This window comes from Carcharodon carcharias, chromosome 19 (assembly GCF_017639515.1).
Source record: "Carcharodon carcharias isolate sCarCar2 chromosome 19, sCarCar2.pri, whole genome shotgun sequence".
Lineage (NCBI taxonomy): Eukaryota > Metazoa > Chordata > Chondrichthyes > Lamniformes > Lamnidae > Carcharodon > Carcharodon carcharias.
In genome coordinates this window covers 25391198-25418658 of record NC_054485.1, presented here as the reverse complement: position 1 = coordinate 25418658, position 27461 = coordinate 25391198, and the positions used below count along the sequence as shown (strand labels likewise).

The 27461-nt window shown below is 43.9% G+C and overlaps 1 protein-coding gene across 10 annotated transcripts in view; it reads left to right on the top strand.

The window, feature by feature from the left end:
* phactr4b (phosphatase and actin regulator 4b) overlaps window positions 1–27461 on the top strand; it is a 188259-nt gene that overhangs the window by 126059 nt on the left and 34739 nt on the right. For 9 of the 10 annotated variants that reach the window (XM_041212742.1, XM_041212743.1, XM_041212744.1 and 6 more), the window contains one exon: window positions 18047–18214. In XM_041212742.1, the coding sequence (XP_041068676.1) occupies window positions 18047–18214 (168 nt within the window). Of the gene's footprint in view, window positions 1–1857; window positions 1904–18046; window positions 18215–27461 lie in introns of those variants that run through there. The other variant, XM_041212746.1, reaches the window with a different exon arrangement.

Sequence of the window (27461 nt, the reverse complement as noted above, 5' to 3'; positions counted from 1 at the left end):
GGCCAGTGATAGGTGGAGATTGCCAAAAGATGTCATAGACAAAAGGACAAAGAGGTGTTGACAGTGGTGATATTAGCTAAGGAATGTGCTAATAGTGACATTAAGGGTAGAAAGCAGGAAGAGCAAGATACAGATAGCCCTAGTGGGGGTGGCGGTGGGGGAGGGGGTGGGGGGGGGAATCGAAATAGGCTAAAAGGTAGAGATAAAACAATGGATGGAAATACATTTAAAAATAATGGAAATAGGTGGGAAAAGAAAAATATATATCAATTATTGGAAAAAGGGGGTGGGGATGGAGGAGAAAGTTCATGATCTAAAGTTGTTGATCTCAATATTCATTCCGGAAGGCTGTAAAGTGCCTAGTCGGAAGATGAGGTGCTGTTCCTCCAGTTTGCGTTGAGCTTCACTGGAACGTTGCAGAGGCCAAGGATGGACATGTGGGCATGAGAGCAGGAGTGTTGAAATGGCAAGCGACAAGGAGGTCTGGGTCATGCTTGCAGACAGACTGAAGGTGTTCTGCAAAGTGGTCACCCAGTCTGTGTTTGGTCTCTCCAATGTAGAGGAGACTGCATTGGAAGCATCGAATGCAGTAGACTAAATTGAGGGAAGTGCAAGTGGAATGCTGCTTCACTTGAAAGGAGTGTTTGGGCCCTTGGACAGTGAGGAGAGGGGAAGTAAAGGGGCAGGTGTTGCACCTCCTGCGGTTGCATGAGAAGGTGCCGTGGGAGGGGGTTGAGGTGTAGGGGGTGATGGAGGAGTGGGCCAAGTTGTCCAGGAGGGAACAATGCCTGCGAAATGCCGCCAGGGGAGGTGAAGGGAAGATGTGTTTGGTGGTGGCATCATGCTGGAGTTGGCGGAAATGGCAGAGGGTGATCCTTTGAATGCAGAGGCTGGTGGGGTGATAAGTGAGGACAAGGGGGACCCTATCATGGTTCTGGGAGGGAGAGGAAGGTGTGAGGGCGGGCGCGTGGGAGATGGGCCGGACACGGCACTCCCTACACCTCAAACCCCTCCCATGCCACCATCCCATGCAACCGCAGAAGGTGCAGCACCTGCCCCTTTACTTCCCCTCTCCTCACTGCCCAAGGGCCCAAACACTCCTTTCAAGTGAAGCAGCATTTCACTTGCACTTCCCTCAATTTAGTCTACTGCATTCGCTGCTCCCTTTGCGACTTCCTCTACATTGGAGAGACCAAACGCAAACTGGGTGACCACTTTGCGGAATACCTTTGGATTGTCTGCAAGCATGACCCAGACCTCCCTGTCGCTTGCCATTTCAACACACCACCCTGCTCTCATGCCCACATGTCTGTCCTTGGCCTGCTGCATTGTTCCAGTGAAGCTTAACGCACACTGGAGGAACAGCACCTCATCTTCCGACTAGGCACTTTACAGCCTTCCGGAATGAATATTGAGTTCAACAGCTTTAGATCATGAACTCTCTCCTCCATCCCCACCCCCTTTCCCATCCCCCTTTTTTCCAATAATTTAAATAGATTTTTCTTTTCCCGCCTATTTCCATTATTTTTAAATGTATTTCCATCCATTGTTTTATCTCTACCTTTTAGGCTATTTCAATTTCACCACCCCCCTAAACCACACCCACTGGGGCTATCTGTACCTTGCCCGTCCTGCTTTCTACCCTCAATGTCACTATTAGCACATTTCTTAGCTAATATCACCATGGTCAACACCTCTTTGTCCTTTTTTCTATGACATCTTTTGGCAATCTCCACCTATCACTGGCCCTCTATCCAGCTCTACCTGTCCCACCCCCACTTAAACCAGCTTGTATTTCACCTCTCTTCTATTTTTCCTTAGTTCTGATGAAGAGTCATTTGGATTCGAAACGTTAACTGTATCCCTCTCCGCAGATGCTGTCAGACCTGCTGAGTTTTTCCAGGTATTTTTGTTTTTGTTCTAGATTTTACGTATCCGCAGTATTTTGCTTTTATCTTAGTGAGTATATTGAAGACTCAGATTGATAGATTTCTAGTTATAAAGATATCAAGGGATGGTGCAGGAAAATGGTGCTGAGGTAACAATCAGCCGTGATCTCGTTGAATGGTGGAGCAAGCTTGAGGGGCTGAATGGCCTACTCCTGCTCCGATGTTCCGAATATGGCAAACCCTCAGTACTACACCAGCTTGTCAACCTAAAAAACAGTTAATTTCTTTCAAATCCTTTTGTCCTTTTGGCTCCTTGTACCTCTCCCTCCTTTCAAAATCCTCCTGAAACCACCCGCCCCTCCCCACCCCATATACACAGATACCTTTCCAACTCCTGTTTGCTGTGTTAAAAGCACGTTTGAATTTTTGGCTGTAGTGACCCCATGCATTGTGTAAAAGTGCTCTTTGTTTTAAAGCTCGAGGCACAGGTATACAGGAATCCTTTTGAACGTGTTAACTTTTCCATGCCTTCAGAGAGTTTTAGGGTGGGGACTAATATAAAAATAATGAATAGAAGTCACTAACGACAGGATTTAGCGAATAGATCCAAAACACTGTCTCTGTTCAGGGTACTAAAGAGTTGGTGTTTGGTGCATTTGTTGCAGGATCTGGGTACAGCTGAACATTTACATAAAAATCCAGTGGTGGGTGGAGACACAGACACATGCACACGCGCACACCCGTGGGGGACACAGACCCACACCCACAGGCATACACACCCACAATGTCAGTAGCAGCAGACTATTTGTGGATCAAATCCCCTCCCCCTTTAACCTCTGACTTCAAGTAATCTGCATTGAGGAATGATGGGCATTCGTCTGAGAAGGGAAGTACTAAGATTACCTTATTTATGAACCCAGGACAGCCCTTGAGGATTTAGAATGAGTCAAGCCGTTAAGCGCAGCCCTTGGATGAGGCTGTATCATACAGCCCTTAGTTTTCTACATTGACAATGATCCTGGGACTACATGATTGTTAAGATAAATAGCAGAGGAAGAAAGTTTAGAATGGGACAGGCTTCCTTTACGAATGTGCCTGAGGCAGCCATTTGTGGTAAGTGCTCTGTGATAGATTGAGCATTCAATTTACTTGGGTGATGTTACACTATTCTGGTGCAGGTGAACTGATCTGGTGATTGGAATTCGAGGGCAGTGAAAAGCTGCTGTATATCAGATTTCACTCAATGGCATGCCTGCAAAAGAAATTAAGATACACTTTTAGATCTTTTGTAAGTTGTACTGTGTGGTGCATGTGGGCTGAGACATTCCACAGGCTTTGTAAGTAGGTAAAAAAGATGTTTTTGCAAAACATTTTTATTTATATTGTAAACAACCATTCTCCCTTGGCCCGAGCAAACTGCAGCTCCAGGATACAGCTTGAAAATGGTTCCCTTTTCTCAGACAATGCACGTCCCACTAATTTGCCTTTTTCCTGAATTATTCCATCCCCCAATTCTGACCTCTTGCCCATCCCTGGCTTCCTTTGCTCCACCATTGCTGGCTTCAGGTCCTAAGCTCTGGGATTTCTCCCCTAAAGCTCTCTACGTCTCTCTCCTCATTTAAAATTCTTTATAAAACTTCCCTCTTTAAACAAGTATGGTACCAGAACTGCGAAGTTTGCTGACCAGAACAGGATAAACAAGCTGCAAAAACAAAAAACTGTGGATGCTGGAAATACAAAACAAAAACAGAATTACATGGAAAAACTCAGCAGGTCTGGCAGCATCGGCGGAGAAGAAAAGAGTTGACGTTTCGAGTCCTCATGACCCTTCAGAACTGTTGAAGGGTCATGAGGACTCGAAACGTCAACTCTTTTCTTCTCCGCCGATGCTGCCAGACTTGCTGAGTTTTTCCAGGTAATTCTGTTTTTGTAAACAGGCTGCATCTCTTTTCTGAGGTCTTTAAAATTATAGAAGGTTTTGATGGAGTTGACACAGTTTATTTCCACTTGTCTCATGTGTCTTAGTGTTAAAAATTTGTCTGACAATATTCCTGTGAAACACCTTGGGAAGCCTTGCTATGTTAAATGTGCTATATAAATGCAAGTTATTGATGGTATTAGTCAGGACAGAATTAATGAGGCGTGATCAGCTCTTAAAGTAAAGACACTTCATGTGGCTGATAGTCAGGGGGCATCTCTTTAAAATTGAAAGTTTACAACAGAAAAGAGCTTTTTTTCCTCAAAGTTTAAACAGTTGGTCATGCCTCCCTGGGCATGAGAACCAGGTCTTTTTGTGGATCAGTTTTCATTGCAATTTCTGAAATTGGGCCCCATCCAATGTCATAGTAAAATGTCATCACCTCTGGAGAAAATTCCCCAGTTATTAGTTAGAAGATTTGTGGGTCATATGTTTCCGAGTCAAATTTAACCTTATATTTTGGAAAGATGAAATTCCAGGACTTTTATTGTTTTCCTTGCATTGTATTTCTTGATCCTGTGCAATTTTCTGGAAGAACTTGCAAATCTTTTGACCTTTATGAAAAACAGTGGCATTAATCGTATGTAAAAGAGGCACACATCCTCTATTATTGAGAGGCAGAAACATTTGCTTATGTTTTTTGGTTAGAATATTTTGACACAGTTGCTTGATATGAATTGTCGGCAAGCATTCAGCAAATTTCTGTCTTTATAGAATGCTCATCTGACTCTTGAAGACAGTAAATTCTAGATGTGAGATTTGTGTTGTGTAGGTGGTTTAAAACTGATGCAGGAAAGTGTACAGCAAGTATGTGGAGACAAGGGCAGGTAAGTAATGGTTGTCAGTTTTGTGTTGCATAGAACCCTTTGCTGAGTCCATCAGGAAGGATCCGGCCATAAGAGCAGTGACGATCCCAGGCAGTGGAGGCACTCAGGTCAAAGCCTCCCTGTACATGGACACGATGTCGCCGTCTTCTGCTCGGATCCACTGTCGGTGCGCAGACTGATCCACATCTGCGACCAGTTCGAACTGGCCTCGGGAGCCAAGGTAAATCGTGGGAAGAGCGAGACCATGTTCTTTGGGAACTGGGCTGACCAATCCTTTGTCCCCTTCACTGTCAGGGCTGATGGCCTGAAGGTGCTGTGGATATGGTTCGGAGGAACCAGGGCAGGCGTTAGAAACTGGAAGGAGCGAGTGTCTATGGTGAAAAGGAAACTGGGCATGTGGGAGCGACGCTCCCTCTCCATTGCGGATAAGAACCTGGTCAACAGGTGTGAGGCACTCTCGCTGTTGCTGTACGTGGCGCAGGTCTGGCCCATTCCACACTCCTGTGTGGTGGCGATCACCCGAGCCATCTTCCGCTTTTCTGGAGGTCGAAAATGGATTGTGTCCGCAGGGACACAATGTACAAGCCTCTAGATAAAGGGGGAAAAAACGTGCCCAACTTTGCCCTCATACTGATGGCCACCTTTCTGTGTGGCTGCATCAAGCGGTGCATAGACCCTCAGTATGCAAACACCAAGTGTCACTACATGCTGAGGTTCTACCTGTCCCCAGTGTTACGAAGGATGGGTCTGGCCACCCTGCCGCGGAAAGCTCCAAGTAGTTGGACCGTGCCGTACCACCTGTCCCTCGTGGGAAAATTTATGCAGAGAAACACCTTTGACCACAAGTCCATCAGGCAGTGGTCGGCACATCGTTACGTCTTAAAGGCCCTGAGGGAAAAGGAGAGGGTGGATCCTGTGGGATGGTTCCCTGAGCAGACTGACAAAGTCATTTGGCAGAATGCCTCATCACCAGAACTATCCAACAAACACCAAGACTTAGCTTGGCTGGTGGTGAGAAAGGCCCTCCCTGTCAGATCCTTCCTACATGCCAGGAGTCTCACCCCCTCTGCATGTTGCCCTCGAGGTGGCTGTGGTGGGGAAGAGACCGTTGTTCACCTCCTTGTAGATTGTGCCTTTGCAAAGAAAGTTTGGAGAGAGATGCAGTGGTTTCTGTCGAGGTTCGTCCCAAGCAGTTCTGTGACACAGAACTCTGTGCTCTGCGGGCTGTTCCCAGAGACACACACCGAGACAAACATCAACTGCAGCTGGAGGATCATCAACTCGGTAAAAGGCACTCTTTGGTCTGCCCGAAACTTGTTGGTCTTCCAGCGCAAAGAGTTGTCCCCGACCGAGTGTTGCAGACTGGCACAGTCCAAGGTCCAAGACTTTGTGCTGAGGGACACAGTAAAGCTTGGGGCAGCCGCTGCAAAGGCGCAATGGGGAAGGGTCACTGCCTAAGACCTTTCTGCCATAGTGCACCGAGGGGCTGGGAACTGTAAAGAGTCCCTCGGATGTACAACTCAAAATGAATGTCTGCCAATGATTGTAATATTCATTGTCTGTGCTGATACACCTTGTGATTCATGTTGTAAAAGTTGAACCTGATTGTATTTTTGTAATGGTGATTTTGAAATGGTTTGAAATGTTGTTGAAGATTTATGAATAAAGTATATTTTTGCAAAAAAAAATGGTTGTCAGTTTTGTGTTGTATTGTGAGTTGCATTGACTCCATCACAGGGCAGCATGTTCCCAGGATTTCTTTGATTTTTGATTTCTTTCTTCCTTTTCCTGCCAATTTTCTTCCCACTCCCCCCACCTCCAGCTCTCTTGAAAGTGCTGGCAGATTGTGATGAGAAAGGAGGACTAACATGTATTTAGCTCCTTTCACAACCTCAGGTCCCTCCACCTCAACTCCCTCAATGGGCTTCACAGCCAATGCAGTACTTTTGGAATGCAGCCACTGACGTAATGTAGGAAACACAGCAGCCAGTTTGCACACAGCAAAAATAAATAAGTGCGCAGATTGTCTGTTTTAGTGACATTTGTTGAGAGATCAATATTGACCAAGATATCAGGGAGAACTTCCCCTCTCTTCAAAATAGCGCCATGGGAGCTTTTTACATCCACCTGAGAGGGCAGACAGTTTAATGTCTGGCCTTCTCTTGCCTTTTCCCAGGTGATCTCAGGGCAGTTGTCACACCTTGATAACAGGGGCTCAAGATCACCGAACTCGGGACAGCTTGCATATAGAAGCTGGATGTTCTTAGAGGAATAAATTTGCTGTTAGCGGGGGCAGTTCCAGGACTTTGACCCAGCGACAGTGAAGGAGCGGTAATATATTTCCAAGTCAGAATGGTGAGTTACTTGGAGGGAAACTTGCAGCTGTTGGTCTTCTCATGTGTCTGCTGCTCTTGTCCTCCTAATGGTAGTGGTCGTGGGTTTGGAAGGTGCTACCTAAGGAGCCTTGATGAGTTTCTGCAGTGCACCTTGTACACTATGCACCAGTGATAAAGGAAGTGAATTTTGTGGATGAGGTGCCAATCAAGCGGGCTGCTTCGTCCTGGATAGTGTCAAGCTTCTTGTGTTGTTGGAGCTGTACTCATCCTGGCAAGTGGAGAATATTCCATCACACTCCTGACTTGTGCCTTGTAGATATTGACCAGAATGAAGCACAAACTTGTAAAATACAAATATTCTCTGTCAATTATATTGGTAACTGTTTTGTGCGCAACTGTGTTGCTTATATTGACACCTGGTGGCCAGCTGGTAATTTTCACACAATAACATTCAGTGGTTATATCGCAATCATTCATCCTTCAGTGTGGCCCTCGTGGTGAATCAGTGGTGGAATACAATGATGGCCAGAATGGCTTTAAAAAAAAACAATGCTCCATACTAATTCACAAGTTGAAATGTGCATGGGTGTGTTTAGAAGCAATTTCACTACTTAGATAATAGCCATCAAATGCTTGGCGCTTTCTGTTTAATGTAGTCAGTCTGCTTATTGGGATCTTAACAAAAAAACTGCGGATGCTGGAAATCCAAAACAAAAACAGAATTACCTGGAAAAACTCAGCAGGTCTGGCAGCATCGGCGGAGAAGAAAAGAGTTGACGTTTCGAGTCCTCATGACCCTTCGACAGAACTTGAGTTCGAGTCCAAGAAAGAGTTGAAATACACACACACACCTTAAACCAGCTTATATTTCAGCTGGACCATACATGGAATACAGTGCCAACACCCCCCCCACCCCCAAACCCCAATATGGCTGATAATATAATGGCCTTGAGGTCTAGAGGAGAGTTACAGGAATGATACCCAGCTTAAAGAAAGCTGTACCCAATCAACCTGAAAGGCATTGGTTCATTTACTTAAGAACAGCATAGGTGTGGAGGTGACAGGATAAATTTCTATAAAATAATTAAATGTTTAGATAGCATGCCTGTTTGTTTATTTCAGATCAACGAGAATGGGAAGGACCAGCAACTGAGTTTAAACTGTAAATAGGATAGACTGGATGTTGGACATTTCTTCTTTTCATAGAGAGTAGAGAGCATTACCAACTGGTGTAGTGGGTGCTAACAGCAGGTCTTTTCCTGCCCATCAATTCCATATGTTCATGTAAATAGACTCTGAGTATAGTGGGCTTCATGAACTGGACTGACTTTCTGGAATTTAAGTTCTTGCGTATTAGGTCATTCTCTTGGTAATCAGCTGATTTAGCCAAGAAGTGTTCTTGTCTATTTCAAGTGTATCATTCATTCATTAACTAATAGCGAGCAAATGACTTGAACTGTTAGATTTATGTGGCATGGTATTTATTTAAGCTGTTTCTGCAGTTTTGGGAGTTAATTTTAGAAAGCAGAAATAAAAGTTTTCTTTTTTCTAACACTCAGACCATCCCTGCCTCCCTCCAAATCTAAAAAAATGATGTCTGATAGCTGTGATACGACATCATGTAACAGATGAGCGGAAATGTGCAGATTGTTAAGGCTGCAATGTTGAAAATCATAGTCCAAGCAGCAGAATAATGAGTGATCTTAAATTATGAGTGAGCTTAAATTATGCCATAACTCTATAGATAGTCTTTAAATTGGCAGATTGCTAGCAGGATCAATATTAATCAAAACAAAAACAAAAACAGAATTACCTGGAAAAACTCAGCAGGTCTGGCAGCATCGGCGGAGAAGAAAAGAGTTGACGTTTTGAGTCCTCATGACCCTTCAACAGAACTTGAGTTCGAGTTGAGTGCAGTAAGTTCAGAGAGAGACAGATTAGAATGGGTGAGAGGAGCAGAGAAATTGAGACGACTAATGTTGCGCCGACAGTTCTCAATGAAAAGATCAAGAGAAGGTAAGAATCCAGAGGGAGGGGTCCAGGTGGAGGGAGAATATTGGAGATAGGTAAAAGGATCCGTTGAACTGGGAGAGGACTCCTGCCCAAAGAAGTGAGCCCGGAGACGAAGACAGCGGAAGAAGAGTTCAGCATCATGCCGAGCCCGAAATTCATTGAGGTGAGGGCGTAAGGGTATGAAACTAAGTCCTTTGCTGAGCACTGAACGTTCAGCATCGGAGAGGGGAAGGTCAGGGGGTATAGTGAATACACGGCTGGGGTTGGGATTGGAAGATGGGGTGGGGACAGAGGGACAGGCAGGGGTGGATGGCCCTAGATGGGTGTTGGTGTCGATGAGTTGTTGGAGCGTGCAGTAAGTTCAGAGAGAGACAGGTTAGAATGGGTGAGAGGAGCAGAGAAATTGAGACGACTAATGTTGCGCCGACAGTTCTCAATGAAAAGATCAAGAGAAGGTAAGAATCCAGAGGGAGGGGTCCAGGTGGAGGGAGAATATTGGAGATAGGTAAAAGGATCCGTTGAACTGGGAGAGGACTCCTGCCCAAAGAAGTGAGCCCGGAGACGAAGACAGCGGAAGAAGAGTTCAGCATCATGCCGAGCCCGAAATTCATTGAGGTGAGGGCGTAAGGGTATGAAACTAAGTCCTTTGCTGAGCACTGAACGTTCAGCATCGGAGAGGGGAAGGTCAGGGGGTATAGTGAATACACGGCTGGGGTTGGGATTGGAAGATGGGGTGGGGACAGAGGGACAGGCAGGGGTGGATGGCCCTAGATGGGTGTTGGTGTCGATGAGTTGTTGGAGCGTGCAGTAAGTTCAGAGAGAGACAGGTTAGAATGGGTGAGAGGAGCAGAGAAATTGAGACGACTAATGTCGCGCCGACATTGCGTTCCTTAGCACTTGAGAGAAAGAGAAAAAGTTTCTTGTTGAGGCGTCGGATGAGCCGAAGGATAAAATGAAACTAGGGGCACGCGCAGCTTTGAAAAAGGGTATGGCGGTGCTGCTGGAGGGAGAGGTCGAGTGTGTTCATATGGCGGGTGGGTTCGAAACATGAGAGGTGGAATTTCAGTTGAAATCCACGTGGGGTAAGTCGGAGATGGAGACATTCACTGAGAAAGGAGATATGGCTGTGAAAGCGGGTTTTAGTAAACACCTTGTCAAACACCAGGAGGGAAATGGAAAGCAAGGAAGGATTCAAACTCAAGTTCTGTTGAAGGGTCATGAGGACTCGAAACCTCAACTCTTTTCTTCTCCGCCGATGCTGCCAGACCTGCTGAGTTTTTCCAGGTAATTCTGTTTTTGTTTTGGATTTCCAGCATCCGCAGTTTTTTTGTTTTTATCAATATTAATGTTGTCCTATTGAGGAATAAAAAAGCTCATATTTAAAATGGAGACCCTTGTGTAAGCAAAGAAGTTGCATTGTAAAAGCTGCTCCAAAATCAACCTTGGAACAGTTGGATGTGTTATGTGAGGCTAATTTAAACATTTTTTCCATTGAGATCCATTATTGTCTCATCTTGGTGTCCTGGTACTGATCCCTCTCTTGGAAAGATTTTGCATTCTTTGGAGAGGAGCTTAAAGATGAGTATTTTGGAACATTTTCCAAGCAGTATGTCTCTCTTCAAACTCACATTCCTTGGCCTATCTAACTTGAAAACGCCTAGGTTTTAGATGTGTTCATGGGCAGACTTTGTTTTCTATCTTTTTAAATGTACGGCATGTGGAACTAATTTAAAAATTGTACAGCATATGAGGAGGCATTTCAATATGGTTCATTCCATCATTGTACCTATATTAGGAAGGTTGTCCTTTTGAGAAAAATATCTATTCAACAAGGACTTGCATCAATAGAGCTCTCCTTAGGCCTAGAGGTTTCTAGAACTCTACAGATATAAGAAGAAATTCAGGAGGGGTGGGTGTTGGAGGATGAAGGGGGGCATGGGGATAGAATGCCTACAGTAGATTAGAGGACTGGATCAAAAGAACAGATAAAAGGGTTCTGTAAGCTTTGAAGGCTGAGTTGGAGTTAGTGACGGGGGAAACTTGGTGTGCAGCTTCAGGGTAGGCACATGGTCCGATTAAGCAGAGAGAAGTCCATAAGGTGGAGGGAATTTGGTGGAGAACTGCTGGGAGGCAGCCACATGGTGGCTTAACTTGCTATCAACAATGGACCCAGGTTCATTGACATCAGCAATGAACTCAAGTGGAATGAAAAGATTCCATGACATTATTAAAAAAAGAGCTAAGGCATTCTTCCAAAACACTTAGCCTTACCCTACAATAACGAAAGCTAATTAACTGGTCATTTATCTTGTGGCTGTTAGTGGGATCTGGCAGTGTGCAAATTGGATGCCACATTTGCCTAATAAAGTATTTTGTTTACTGTGAACTGCTTTGAGATGACCTGAGGATGCTATCTAAAGGTTAGTTCTCTGAGGATAATTGGAGGCAAAGTTATTCCTGAGACACAAGCTCTGAGCATCTGGCACAAACAGCATTCATTGAGGCCTGGGAATTGGGTGACCCCACTGGAGGGCGGAACATGAGTTGCGTGTGGATTTTTTTTTAACAAGCCACATATACGTGCAAACCTGACCACCTTTGCCCTTCTACATGTAACAGCAGAGCTTTTCACTGAACCCTTTTTTTGTAGGGGCAGGGAGGATGGGGTGTTGCAGAATCCACCATTAGGAAAACTGTCTGGTTTTTCATTTCTCAACATTATGAAGCAATCAGCACCCACACAGCTCTGCCAAAAAATTGGATGGTCACCTCTGTGATTTGACCTGCCACCTGTTGGCAGGTGTTTAATCGCCCAGGACAAAATGGACGGTTTTGCACCTACTGGACAGTGACCAAAACCAAAAAACAACTGAAGAATGATAGTAATTGGGCTGAAGTTTTGCCTGAGTCTGGAGCATCAGTGATCTTTCTGATCTCTTCACAGCAAACTAATTTTGCAATGGCAACTTGAGAGTTTTGAAACCACGAAGCAACAATGCAGAGCCTGCAGTGAGGAAATTTGCATCGGAGCAGGTCAATTCACAGACAGAACTGGACTGCAAATGTCTCCACAAACAACCCTGGAGGAATGGCTTACAAAGAGTTGCCCCCTCTGCATGATATATATGAAGAAAAATAGCCCTGAGTGATGGAATATCAGGGAATGCTTACCTGGAGTAAATTTATATACAGGATATTTTTAAGAACTTCTTGAATCAGATTGTGGAAAACTAAGAATGGGGAATGTCCATAAGTTTTTCTTTTAAAAAATAAATTCTTAATTTATGTGTAACTTAAATCTTTTCTGAATTTGAAGAAATAGTAGCCCACACTCTAGACTTTAAAGCTCTCAAAATTGAGTCGGATTCATCCAGCGACTTCAATATGTAGAAGGTGCCCCACCCTGCTTTAGTTGACTCTAATACAAAGGACATGATCAAGTACAAATAAACTTCTATTTTGATGGGAAAATTTCTTCTCTGCAGAAAGTATTCCATGCCCATTGCATTGGACATTTTTTCAAAAATTATTTACAATATCTGTAAATATTTGAGTATAATCCCTTTGTTTTTATTTAAAAACATACAAGTTCTCTTTTTGATCAAATCAATTGTGAATAATGTGTGCAAATTGAATTTCAAATGAATAATACACCCCATATAAAAAAAATGTATAGTAATAGATGCAGATAGGGTAGGATGAAATAGGGTAGAAGGAGGCTCGTGTGGAGCATAAGAATCAGCATGGACCAGTTGGACTGAGTGGCCTATTTCTGCACCGTGCATTCTTTGTAAGATTTGGCGTAATGCGTACCTAGTATATGGATGTGTCAGTTGTCCTTTCCTCTCCCCTTCTGTTCAACTCCCACCCTTTCCCCCTCGCTATACACCCCCCCCCCCCCCCCTCCCCTCCCCCAAATCAATCAGTTTCAGTGTTGAAAGTTCTAACTGCTCCACAAGGCACTGCTTTTTGGGTAGGGAGTTGAACTGTCGAAGGGTCATGAGGACTCGAAACGTCAACTCTTTTCTTCTCCGCCGATGCTGCCAGACCTGCTGAGTTTTTCCATGTAATTCTGTTTTTGTTTTGGATTTCCAGCATCCGCAGTTTTTTTGTTTTTATCTGTGTTTAATTGACTGCCACTGCTCTTCAAGAAATGCCTACCTCCTTGAAGAAGTTCTGTTCTTTTCTGCGACAAGATTTCCGTTCCTCACTTTTGCCTTGCTCACCTTCATTGCTTTCCATTTCCCTCCTGGTGTTTGACAAGGTGTTTATTAAAACCCGCTTTCACAGCCACATCTCCTTTCTCAGTGACTGTCTCCATCTCCGACTTACCCCACGTGGATTTCAACTGAAATTCCACCTCTCATGTTTCGAACCCACCCAGGATTATAGGTATCTCCGGGACATAAAACGTTTCTCAGACTGCTGTTCCTGTCACATTCTGAAATCCACAATCAGTGCCATGCGCTGCCATATGAACGCACTTGACCTCTCCCTCCAGCAGCACCGCCGTACCCTTTATCAAAGCTGCGCTTGCCCCCAGTTTCATTTTATTCTTCGGCTCATCCGACGCCTCAACAAGAAACTTTTTCTCTTTCTCTCAAGTGCTAAGGAACACAAGCTCCAACAACTCATCGACACCAACACCCATCTAGGACCCTCCACCCCTGCCCGTCCCTCCGTCCCCACCCCATCTTCCAATCCCAACCCCAGCCGTGTATTCACTATACCCCCTGACCTTCCCCTCTCCGATGCTGAACGTTCAGTGCTCAGCAAAGGACTTAGTTTCATATCCTTACGCCCTCACCTCAATGAATTTCGGGCTCGGCATGATGCTGAACTCTTCTTCCGCCGTCTTCGTCTCCGGGCTCACTTCTTTGGGCAGGAGTCCTCTCCCAGTTCAACGGATCCTTTTACCCATCTCCAATATTCTCCCTCCACCTGGACCCCTCCCTCTGGATTCTTACCTTCTCTTGATCTTTTCATTGAGAACTGTCGGCGCGACACTAGTCGTTTCAATTTCTCTGCACCTCTCACCCATTCTAACCTGTCTCTCTGAACTTACTGCACTCCGTTCTCTCAGGTCCAACCCTGACATTGTCATCAAACCCGCTGACAAGGGTGGTGCTGTTGTTGTCTGGCGCACTGACCTCTACCTCGCGGAGGCTGAGCGTCAACTCGCAGTTACTTCCTCCTACCTCTCCCTGGACCATGACCCCACCACTGAACATCAAGCCATTGTTTCCAGGACTGTCACTGACCTCATCTCCTCTGGGGATCTTCCTCCCACAGCTTCCAACCTGATAGTCGCCCAACCTCGGATGGCCCGCTTCTATCTCCTACCCAAAATCCACAAACAGAACTGCCCTGGTAGACCGATCGTCTCAGATTGCTCCTGCTCCACAGAACTCATTTCTCGTTATCTTGACTCCCTTCTCTCTCCCCTTGTCCAGTCCCTTCCCACCTACATCCGTGATTCCTCTGACACCTTACGTCACATCAACAATTTCCAGTTCCCTGGCCCCAACCGCTTCCTCTTCACCATGGACATCCAATCCCTCTACACCTCCATCCCCCACCAGGATGGTCTGAGGGCCCTTAGCTTCTTCCTCGAACAGAGGCCCGAACAATCCCCATCCACCACTACTCTCCTCCGTCTGGCTGAACTTGTTCTCACACTGAACAATTTCTCCTTCAACTCCTCTCACTTCCTCCAAATAAAAGGTGTGGCTATGGGTACCTGCATGGGCCCCAGCTATGCCTGTCTCTTCATGGGGTATATGGAACATTCCTTGTTCCAGTCCTACTCCGGCCCCCTTCCACAACTCTTTCTCTGGTACATCGATGATTACTTCGCTGCCGCTTCATGCTCTCGTCGGGACTTGGAAAAATTTATTAATTTTGCTTCCCATCTCCACCCCTCCATCATTTTCACATGGTCCATCTCAGACACTTCCCTTCCCTTCCTTGACCTCTGTCTCAATTTCTGGTGATAGACTGTCCACCAATATCCATTACAAACCCACCGACTCCCACAGCTACCTCGACTACAGCTCCTCACACCCCGCTTCCTGTAAGGACTCCATCCCATTCTCTCAGTTCCTTCGCCTCCGTCACATCTGTTCCGATGATGCCACCTTCAAAAACAGTTCATCTGACATGTCCTCCTTCTTCCTTAACCGAGGTTTTCCACCCACGGTCGTTGACAGGGCCCTCAACCGTGTCCGTCCCATCTCCCGCGCATCCGCCCTCACGCCTTCTCCTCCCTCCCAGAAACATGATAGGGTCCCCCTTGTCCTCACTTATCACCCCACCAGCCTCCACATTCAAAGGATCATCCTCCGCCATTTCTGCCAACTCCAGCATGATGCCACCACCAAACACATCTTCCCTTCACCCCCCCTATTGGCATTCCGTAGGGATCGCTCCCTCCGGGACACCCTGGTCCACTCCTCCATCACCCCCTACTCCTCAACCCCCTCCTATGGCACCACCCCATGCCCACGCAAAAGATGCAACACCTGCCCCTTCACTTCCTCTCTCCTCACCGTCCAAGGGCCCAAACACTCCTTTCAAGTGAAGCAACATTTCAATTGCATTTCCCCCAACTTAGTCTACTGCATTCATTGCTCCTAATGTGGTTTCCTCTACATTGGAGAGACCAAACGTAAACTGGGCGACCGCTTTGCAGAACACCTGCGGTCTGTCCGCAAGAATGACCCAAACCTCCCTGTCGCTTGCCATTTTAACACTCCACCCTGCTCTCTTGCCCACATGTCTGTCCTTGGCTTGCTGCATTATTCCAGTGAAGCCCAACGCAAACTGGAGGAACAACACCTCATCTTCCAACTAGGCACTTTACAGCCTTCCGGACTGAATATTGAATTCAACAACTTTAGGTCTTGAGCTCCCTCCCCCACCCCCACCCCACCCCCACCCCCACCCCCACCCCCACCCCCTTTCTGTTTCCCCCTTCCTTTTTTTCCCAATAAATTATATAGATTTTTCTTTTCTCACCTATTTCCATTATTTTTAAATATCTTAAAATCTTTTATGCTTTCCCCACCCCCACTAGAGCTATACCTTGAGTGCCCTACCATCCATTCTTACTTAGCACATTCGTTTAGATAATATCACCAACTTTAACACCTATGTGTTCTATTGTTGTTGACATCTTTTGATGATCTGCTTCTATCACTGCTTGTTTGTCCCTACAACCGCACCCCCCCTCCACTTCTCTCTCTCTCTCTCTCCACCCCCCCCACACACCTTAAACCAGCTTATATTTCAACTCTTTCTTGTATAAAAATTCAGTTCTGTCGAAGGGTCATGAGGATTCGAAACGTCAACTCTTTTCTTCTCCACCGATGCTGCCAGACCTGCTGAGTTTTTCCAGGTAATTCTGTTTTTGTTTTATCCTTCCTGAGGTTTGGTGCCCAAAAACTAGTGCAGATCTCCACAGGTGGAGTCTAACTAAAGCTCTGTAAAACTAAAGCATAGCTTCTCTCTTGTATCTGAGCCCGCTTGAGATAACAGCCAACACTCCCCATGTCCTTTTCTACCTGTCTGTTGCCTTTTAATATGGTTAATGTGGGTAGATACCCAAATCCTTTGCTTCCTCAATGTTCCTAATCTCTTGCCATTTAGAATCATTCTTGAATTCAAAGCATATGACCTCATGCTTCCTGTAATTGAACACCATCTGCCACAGTTTTACCTAATCAGTTAATCAGGTCATTCCCTTTTGTCTGCAGTTCTTGGCAAAGCTTATCATATTGACTCAATTTTGAACTTCCTAACACCTAGTGCATACATGAGGTCAGAAACCATTTAACTTTATGACTGATCTCTGCTACCAGGAAATGCTTACTTTCCATGATATTCTGTTAGATCATGGAAACATGAACAGATGTTTTCCATCAGCCAAATTCTGAACTACTGCTCTTGGCCAATGTTTAGAGCTGGACCAAAGGGCAAATAAACTGATATGTGTCATTTTGTAGTCCCAAAACTGGTAGAAAATCTGTTACTTCATGAAGATGCCATGCCACCTGAACAGACTCTTGCAAGGTGAATATCCAGGTTTGTCACTGTCTCACTGGGTTCCAGTATCATTGAGTTAAGTATCTGCTGTGCCTTCACTAGGTTGTGTGTATATTAAACTATTATTCAAAATTGACTGATATTTGCACATGATTTAATGTATAGCATGTTGAAAAGTATTGCTTCCAGGCGAATTGCAGAATAAGATTAATTGTTTATGTGGTTCCTCTTGGAATGGAAAAATAAACAAATAACAAAAGAGTGATGTGTATAATTGTCAGCAGTCTGTCCTCCAATTTGATTAACTTTTTGTCAAAACAATGAATTGGTGAAGGATGTTTTTGCAGTTTCTGGTCACCAATTTATGTTGCACGTGATAAAAGCAAAAAAAAGAGAAAGGAAGACCATCACTTACATGGCTCCTTTTAACATCAAACATCCTAGAATGCTATGTAACAGGGGCTCTCAAACCATGGGCCACAACTCCCATTGGGAAGCACTCCCTCAAGCAAATTTGGTACTTCTGTAGGAGCTTATTTTCCCAAAGGGTAATAATTTTGACAACTGAAATGGGCGCCCTATCATCCTGGGCTAGATTCAAACTCTGGTTCTAAATGTGAATGGAATCCGATTCCCCATTAGTCCCCCTTTTACCGCCTGCTTTTCTTGCCTGCTTTTTCTCTTCTCCCCTTTCTTTCCCCACTTTCCTTTTCCCTCTCCTCTCCCGTCCTTTCCCTCTCCTTCTACCACCCTTTCCCTTTCCCTCTGCCTCCCTTTCTCCCCCTCCCTCCCCACAGTGCTCTGGTTGGGGTTGCTTTGCGTAAGGCTATTCAAGAACCAAATGCCAGTGCTCAACAGCTGATTCCCTAATGCAACTTGTTTTGTTGTTGATTCTATTCCCTCATTTTTCATACCAGAATTTCATTGCTTTTATTTTTCCCATTTGGTGGCTGTGTGCAGCTGAGGAAGGGGAGCAGCTTCCATCAATGGGTTCGGAGAACGATGTCTCTGGTTCGAACACACCCACTGCACGGAGAAGAGGAAAATTTCCGGGATTTGGAAAAATATTCAAACCGTGGAAATGGCGGAAAAAGAAAACCAGTGAAAAGTTCAAGGAAACATCTGCAGGTAAAAAACTGGGAATTATTACTTGAAAAATTTAAAGTACAATTTAACATATCAGAAGTTTAAATTATTTTAAAGCATTCTGCCTCTAACGAAGCAACATAAATTCTCTTGACTTAAGTGAAAACTGATAGAAACCTGTCAGCTGTTCACTGGAAAACGGTTGATAGCTTCCAGTGGCATCTATTGGATGTTGTATATGAGGGCTTTGGATGGAAACCGGATTGAGTTCAACTGTTGTGCCCTTCATAGCTGAACAGCTTGCCGGTATTCACTGCCTGACCTGACACATGAAGAGTGCTGCTGGAGCAAGTTGGAAGATGACTGGAATTGTATCCCAACAAGAATGTGCACCTTCAAGAAAAATAGGAATAGCATTCAGTGAGCAGAGACAATGTTAGAGAAGAAAAGTAGTTTCATATTTTGATTGCTACCATCATTAATTAGAATCCTAGAATGATACAGGATGTTGGTGATCCATCATGCCTGTTATCAGCACTTTGATAGATTTGTTCAATTGCAAACATACAAACAAGGAACAGGAGCATTCAGCCCCTCGAACCTGCTCCGCCACTTAATAAGATCATGGCTGATCTGATAGTAACCTGAAATCTGCATCCCACTTACCCCCAATAGCCCATCACCTCAAGCTTACCAAGAACCTATCCACCTCTGCCTTAAAAACATTCAAAGACTCTGCTTCCACCACCTTTTTAGGAAGAATGTTCCAAAGATTTACAACCCTCTGAATGAAAAAATTTCACATCATCTCTGTTTTAAATGGGTGAGCCCTTATTTTTAAACAGTGATCTCTAGTTCTAGGTTCTTCCACAAGAGGAAACATCCTCTCCACATCCACCCTGTCAAGACCCCTCAGGAACTTATTTGTTTCAATCAAGTTGCTCTAAATCATCTAAACTCCAGCAGATACAAGCCTAATCTGTCCAACCTTTCCTCATAAGACAACCCACCCATTCCAGTTATTTGTCTGGTAAACCTTCTCTGAACTGCTTCCAATGCAATAGTTACATTCACCCTGCCCTTTCCTCCTCATCCTTCACATTTCTTTTCTTCAAGTAGTTAAATAATTCTCTTTTGAAAGTGTTCCCTCATGACACTTCTGGTTCTTTTGCCAATCACCTTAAACCTTTGTCCACTGGTTACTGGCCCATCTGCCACTGGAAACAGTTTCTCTATTTATCTTACCAAAACTATTCATGATTTTGCACACCTCTGTTGAATCCAATTGTAAACAATTGAGTCTCCTCCAGTTTCTTCGCACAACTAAATCCCTCAGTTTATGGATACAATTTTAGTAAATCTACAACTTCCCCAAGGCCTTGACATCCTTTTGAAAATGTGATGTCTAGAAATGAACACAGTACTCTAGCTGAGACCTAACAAATGTTTTATATAGCTTTAGCATAACCTCCTTGTTCTTTATTCCTCGACTAAGAGGGCCAAGAATCTTCTGTTTTTATATAGCTTTCTCAACTTGACTTGCCACTGTCAATTACTTTTTTAAACTTTTTTTTTCCTGGGTTGTGGGCTTTGCTGGCAAGGTTCCCTAATTGCCTTGAATTGAGTGACTTGCTGGGCCATTTCAGAGGGCAGTTAAAAATCAACCACATTACTATGGGTCTGGAGTCGCATTTAGGCCAGACCAGGTAAGGACAGCAGATTTCCTTCCTGAAAAGACATTAGTGAACCATATGGGTTTTTATGGCAATCGATGATAGTTTCATGGTCGCCATTGCTGAGACGAGGTTTCCATTCCAAATTTTATTCATTCAATTTAAATTCCACCAGCTGCCATGGTGGATTTTGAAATCACGTTCCAAGTCCTCTAGCCTGAGTCTGTGGATTACTGGACCACTACGCCACCATCTCTCCTTTGTATACATACATGCCCAAATCTCTGTTCCTGCATCCCTTGTAGGTTTGTAAGATTTAATTCATATTGCCTCTCCTTGTTCCTCCTACCAAAATGTAACAACATTTCGCACTATTAAATTTCATCTACTATTCGTCTGCCCATTTTGTAAGTCTGCCTATATCCTGAAGTTTGTTGCTGTCCTCATTGTTTACTACATTTCGGTTTCTCGAATAATTCTCAAGCTTTAACATTGTGCCCTGTATACCAAAATTCAGGTTATTAATGAATTATTAATTAGAATAATGGTCCTAATGCTGACCTCTGAGGAACACCACTGGAACACATCATCTTAACTTGGAACTATATTACCATTCCTTCATTGTCACTGGGTCAAAATCCTAGAACTTCCGTCCTAACAGCACTATGGGTGTACCTGCACCAGATGGACAGCAACAGTTCAGAAAGTTGGCTTACCACCACCACCTTCTCGAGCAATTAGGGATGGGCAACAAATGCTGGCCTTGCCAATGACTCTGTCATCCCATGAAAGACTAAAACAAAACTGTCTTTTCTTTTAAATTGGTGACACCAGTCATTGCAACAAATCATCAAAGCAAGCCTGTTCTTTTCTAGTTATGATTCCTCCTGCAGTGGAGTGATTGACTGTTTCCAAAGAGTTGCCAATACTTGCATTGACCACAGAGATAAAAACAAAAAAACTGCGGATGCTGGAAATCCAAAACAAAAACAGAATTACCTGGAAAAACTCAGCAGGTCTGGCAGCATCGGCGGAGAAGAAAAGAGTTGATGTTTTGAGTCCTCATGACCCTTCGACAGAACTAGGTGAATCCCAGGAAGGGTTGAAATATAAGCTGGTTTAAGGTGGTTGGGGTGGGTGGTGGTGGTGGTGGTGGTGGGGGTGGGGGGGCTGGCGGGTGTGGTTGTATAAAAGCAGATCATCAAAAGATGTCACAAACGGCAGAACAAAAGAACACATAGGTGTCAAAGTTGGTGATATTATCTAAACGAATGTGCTAATTAAGAATGGATGGTAGGGCACTCAAGGTATAGCTCTAGTGGGGGTGGGAGGAGCATAAAAGATTTAAAAATAATGGAAATAGGAGGGAAAAAGAAAAATCTATATAATTTATTGGAAAAAAACAAAAGGAAGGGGGAAGAAACAGAAGGGGGGGGGGAATGGAGGAGGGAGGTCAAGACCTAAAGTTGTTGAATTCAATATTCAGTCCAGAAGGCTGTAAAGTGCCTATTCGGAAGATGAGGTGTTGTTCCTCCAGTTTGCATTGGGCTTCACTGGAACAATGAAGCAAGCCAAGGACAGACATGTGGGCAAGAGAGCAGGATGGGGTGTTGAAATGGCAAGCGACAAGGAGGTTTGGGTCATTCTTGCGGACAGATCGCAGGTGTTTTGCAAAGCGGTTGCCCAGTTTATGTTTAGTCTCTCCAATGTAGAGGAGACCGCATTGGGAGCAATGAATGCAGTAGACTAAGTTGGGGGAAATGCAATTGAAATGTTGCTTCACTTGAAAGGAGTGTTTGGGCCCTTGGACGGTGAGGAGAGAGGAAGTGAAGGGGCAGGTGTTGCATCTTTTGCGTGGGCATGGGGTGGTGCCCTAGATGGGGGTTGGGGAGTAGGGGGTGATGGAGGAGTGGACCAGGGTGTCATGGAGGGAACGATCCCTACGGAATGCCGACAGTGGGGGTGAAGGGAAGATGTGTTTGGTAGTGGCATCTTGCTGGAGTTGGCGGAAATGGCGGAGGATGATCCTTTGAATGCGGAGGCTGGTGGGGTGATAAGTGAGGACAAGGGGGAACCCTACCATATTTCTGGGATTCACCTAGTTCTGTCGAAGAGTCATGAGGACTCGAAACGAGAACTCTTTTCTTCTCCGCCGATGCTGCCAGACCTGCTGAGTTTTTCCAGGTAATTCTGTTTTTGACTTGCATTGACCAGTTGGAGTAGAGAACCTTTGATAGAAAACATGCATTTTTGAGAAAGAAACTCTTTGATGAAAGAAGGAAAGATTTACATTTATACTATAAATGGAACATGCTGGAAATACTCAGCAGGTCAGACAGCATCTGTGGAGAGAGAAGCAGTTAAGCTCCACTCTAGACACTTGAGCACAAAAATCTAGGAGACTGCCCTCTGTTCAGCATTGAGGGAGAGCTGCACTGTTGGGGGTGCCATCTTTTAGATAAGACATTAAACCGAGGCCCCATCTGGTCTTCCAGGTAAAAGATCCTATGATACTATTTTAAAGATGAACAGGGGAGTTATCCCCTGTACCCTGGTCAACATTACTTAAACAAAGTATCTGGTCATTATCACAATACTGTTTGTGGGAGCTTGCACAAGTTGGCTGCCACATTTCCTACATTACAAAGCGACTACACTTCAAAAGTACTTAGTTGATTTTCAGGTATTATGGAAAACAGAGTCAGGATAAATTAGTTATTTTCAGGTTGGCAAACTGTAACCAATGGAGTGTCACAGGGATAAGTATTGGGGCCTCAACTACTTGTGGTCTATTTTAATAACTTAGATGAAGGGACCGACGGTGTTGCAGCCAAATTTGCTGCTGATAGGTAGGAAAGTAAAGGATATAGATAGGTTAAGCGTGTTGGTAAAAATTTGGTAGGCGGAGTATAATGTGGGAAAATGAGAGGTTGTCCACTTTGGCAGGAAGAATAGAAAAGCAGAATATTATTTAAATAGAGAAAGACTGCAGAATGTTGCAGTTACAGAGGGCTGTGTGTGTCCTTGTACATGATTCACAAAAAGTTAACATGCAGGTATAACAAGTAATTTGGAAGGCAATTTGAATGTTGACCTTTATTGCAAGGGGGATGGTGTATAAAATCTTGCTACAACTATACAGGGCTGCACCTGGAGTATTGTGTATAGTCTGGTCTCCTTGCTTAAGGAAGGGGATATACTTGCATTGGAGGAAATTCAAAGAAGGTTCACTTGGTTGATTTCTGGGATGAAGGGGGTGCCTTATGAGGAAAGGTTGAGCAGGTTGGGCCTATACTCATGAGACTTTAGAAGAATGAGAGGTAATCTTTTTAAAACCTCTTGGATTCTGAGGGACCTTGATGAGGTCGATTCTGAGAAAATGTTTTCTGTCATGAGGGAATCTAGAACTATGAGGTACAATTTAAAAATAACTGTTTCCCATTTAAGATGGAGATTAGAAATTTCTCTCAGATGATCCTTAGTCTTTGGAATTCTCTTCCACAGAGAGCAGTGGAGGCTTGGTCACTGATTATATTCAAGGTTGAGTTAGACAGATTTTTGATCAACAAAGGAGTCTAGGGGGACAGGCAAAAAAGTGGAGTTAATAGCAGAATGATTACTGGCACCTGTTCTCTGCAAAAATGGGAGCAGTGCCTATGATCTGAAACTGTTAAACCCGGTGTTGACTCTGCAAGGTCATGAAGTCCCTAATCGAAAGATGAGATGTTGTTCTTAGAGTTTCGGATAAGCTTCATTGGAGCAGTGCAGGAGGCTGAGGACAGAACAGTCAGGGTGGGAGTGAGGCAGAGAATTAAAATAGAACGCCATTGGAAGTTTATGGATCAAATGGAGCTGTTCCACAAAGCCATCACCCAATCTGCATTTGGCTTCTCAAATACCGCATTTTGAGCAGCTGTTTCTACACTAGGTTTTCAGCATTCGCAATATTTAGCCTTTTGTATTTGTATTTACATAGTGTCTTGCACAACCTCAGGATATCCAAAGCCCTTTTTACAGCAAAATATGTGTAGTGTAGCTACTGTTGTAAAGTAAAAAATATGGCAGCCAATTTGCACGCAGCAAGTTCTCATAAATGTCATTATGACCGGCTGTTTTTTTAAATGATGTTTGAGGGATAAATATTGGCCAGGGCACCAGGGAGATCACCCCTGCTCTAACTCAAAATAGTGCCATGGGAGTTTTTACTTTCAGGCGAGAGGGAAAATGGGGGCTTGGTTTAGCCTGTCACCCAAAAGACAGAAGCTTTGACAGTGCACCATTCCTCAGTCCTGAACTGGGTGTATCAGCTGAGATTTTGTGCTCGAGTGTCTAGGGTCAGACATGAACCCACAATTTTCTGATTCTTGGACAAGTGAACCACAGCTACCAACTGAAAGGATGTTGGACACAGTCATATTTGTAAATGTCAGAAAAGATGAGAGGTTGAGTAGCCTTGGTTAGTTGAAGACAAGCTTGGGTTTTAACTGGCTGTGGATTCTAAGAGCAAGGGAAGAGTTCCACGCTTTTAATGTTCTGGAATTAAGCAGTTTAAGAGAAATGAGAAAGAATTGGAAATTCAGTAGCAGGATTGATTAGGGACTAGGAAATCCTATCTGTTCATCCATTTCCTTTGAAATTAAACTAAACTGTGTTTATATTGTGATGCAAAGGTATCACAATTATGTGGGACAGGCTGGATGGGCCAGAGGTTCTTTATCCGTCATTGTTTGTTTTTCCTATTGGTGTTCCAAGCAACTCCTTGTATTTCTCATTTCTGTCTAATCCTTAGCTTTTCGGTTGAGCAGAGAAAATAATCTAGTTTGAAGAGAATTGAAAATTTCCATTATGGCAGAGTTTGATGCCTCTTAATTCAAGTTGCAAACTGTCAGTGAGGATGTTTAACATAGCTTCACACAGAATCATGGGAGTGCGCATGTTGGTGTCTAATGGGAATGATGTACGTTGAAATTCTTGATGGCCCACCTTGTTCCTTTTTTTTAATGGGTTGTGGGTGTCAGTGGCAATGTTGGCATTTATTGCCCATTCCTAACTGCTCCTGAGAAACCACTGCTTGAACTGTTGCATTTTGTGTGGTAAAGGTACTCCCACAGTGCTGTTAGGTAAGCAGTTCCAAGATTATAACCCAACGGCGGCATATTTTAAAGTCAGGCTGGTGTGTGACTTGGAGGGGAGCTTGGGTGGTGTTGGCGGGAATTGCTGCCCTTGTGCTTCTGGGTGGTAGAAGTTGGAGGTTGAGAGTTTCTCCCGAAGAAGCCTTGACAAGTTGCTGTGCTACATCTTGCAGATGATGCTCTTCCGCTAGTGTGCTTGTGTTGAAGGGAATGAATGCTTTGAATGATGGCTGGTGTCCCGATCAAGTGGGCTACTGCTGCTTTCCATCTTCTTGCATGTTTCCCTTGCTCTGTAGATTGACAGTTGCTGCACAACTTTTCCACCTGTGGAGGAACCTCTGTTTAACCTGCTCTGAGTCTGCTGTTTGACAATCGTACAGTAGCTTGGTTGATTGGCCCGATGATTTTATTTACTTTCACAACTGCCCTTTAGAGAAAAGGTCCGGCCTTAATTTGAACCCCACTCCCACAATATGTCAGAGATCAGAAACCTTTTTCTGATTTCTACTTCTTCTTTCTTGTCTTAAAGGCTCTTACTGGGATATATTGCTGTAGATATATATCACAGCCAAGTCCAAGTTGGCCTTCAGAGGTCACTTAAATATAAATGGCAACAAAGAACCCTGGCTCTCCTTTTTCTGTTCTTTATTTTTCTTTTCTTTATTTTAGTCCTCTTCAGCTCAGAAACTTAAAAGCTAACTGTTCGGCCTGCTGGCATTTCCAGCTGAAATCGCTAAACAAACCAGGGATTGAACTTGGAGTTAACCTCAGTTTGTATGTCCCAGTATCACTGCATGGTGCATCCATCCATCTGTGAGCCATTGTTAGGGATGCAAACAATTGCAGCAAATTGAAATTGCATCTTGACAGTGCAAAGCATTGTCCATTGCAGCACTGGCAAATTTATCAGCACACTGCTCCTTAGTTTCAAACCTCACTTAGTGCTGTTCAGAGTAGATTTATCCTAATTTAGCATTACAGCTTTATTTAATCTGTACCTTTCAACACATCCCAGAGTCAACATTTAATTGAGTTTTCCATCAACTTTCTAAATTGGAAGCTGGTGTGGGAGGTGATGACAGTAATTGGAGTCTGTGAGTTTGACATCTATAGTGATTGTATTTACATAAATTTATACTGCAAAGAGTTGTTGAGGGGTCACTGGATTTGGTTACATGTAACATGATGACTGTACAGTGACAGCCCAATAGGCTAGAGGCTTAGTGTTTGCAGGATACTTTCATAATATAATCTATTTGTCTTGTTACTATGGCTTCAATCCAACTCGAGAGTAAGCGTTAAACTCTTTTCTGTTTTGACATTGTGTCGTGTCTACCCTCACATCCCTCCTCCTTTCTCTTTAGTTCAGTGATGTGGATGAATAAGTGTATGCTGCACTCACTGCCTGTAGAAAATAGTTACACTGGAGAAAATTATTTGAGAAGTGTTACAACTGTACTGACTTGTCACCTTTATTAACTGAAATGGAAAATGAAGGGCCAGGGTGCAGCTGAGGAGCTTTAGTAATACAGGTATACTCCTTCCTTTCAAGTGCTTTCATCATTCGCACTATAGATGTGTTCTTGCAAGACACTTAGACTGTAAGGATGCTGTGATTAAAATCAGCCCTTCGTTGCCTGTGAGAAGTTGAGGATCACCCTACCAGTGACAATGGGATATCCAAACTTGTAGCCCCAGTAAAACTATGGTTACCTCAAGTTTTCAGATGGGATATCCTGTTACAGATGACCAACGCCAAAGAGTGGTTTACATCAGTGTTGCATCAGAATTGGTCATTCCTGTATCCAACTTAAGAACCACTATATATTCCTTTGTCTATCACTTTAAGATAATAACATAGGAAATAGTTCCTCAAGCTTGCTCTACAGTTCGATAAGATTTTGAACGACTACATCAATTTTAAAGATGATCTGTCTATTTTAAGTAGGTTGATACCTCTTTAAAATAGACGGAGGAATTCCATCAGAACACATGGAGCCAATTGAGAGGGCAGCTGTCTTTACATCTTTCAAGGTGGAGGCCTGTTTTCAGCTGTGTATTTCCTTTAACAGGGCTCTACTTTAAAGTAATGGAAAACAATATGGTGTGTGTTGATATGAGAATCTCCTGTGAACTGAGCTGCAGGTATATCCTAGCCAGCAGATAAGCACACTTTACTTCTCATTGGTAGCTCTCGACTCTTTCTTGGTGACCCTTAATCCTGTAGATGTTTATCACATTTCACTTCTGCTTGCTACCATTCTATTTACAACTGCTTGATTAGAATAGAATTTGTCTTTGGTTTTCCATGTTGCCAAGAATTTCAGTGTGGAAAGCTCAAAGATTCAACTTCTGAGGCTCATGTGCAGCTTACTGATTGTACTGAAAGTATACAGTGCACCAGACTGATCTATGTTGAATCTCAGTTCTGTGATTTATTCTTTATTCTTTCATAATCTCTCCACTTCAAAGGAGATGGAAACT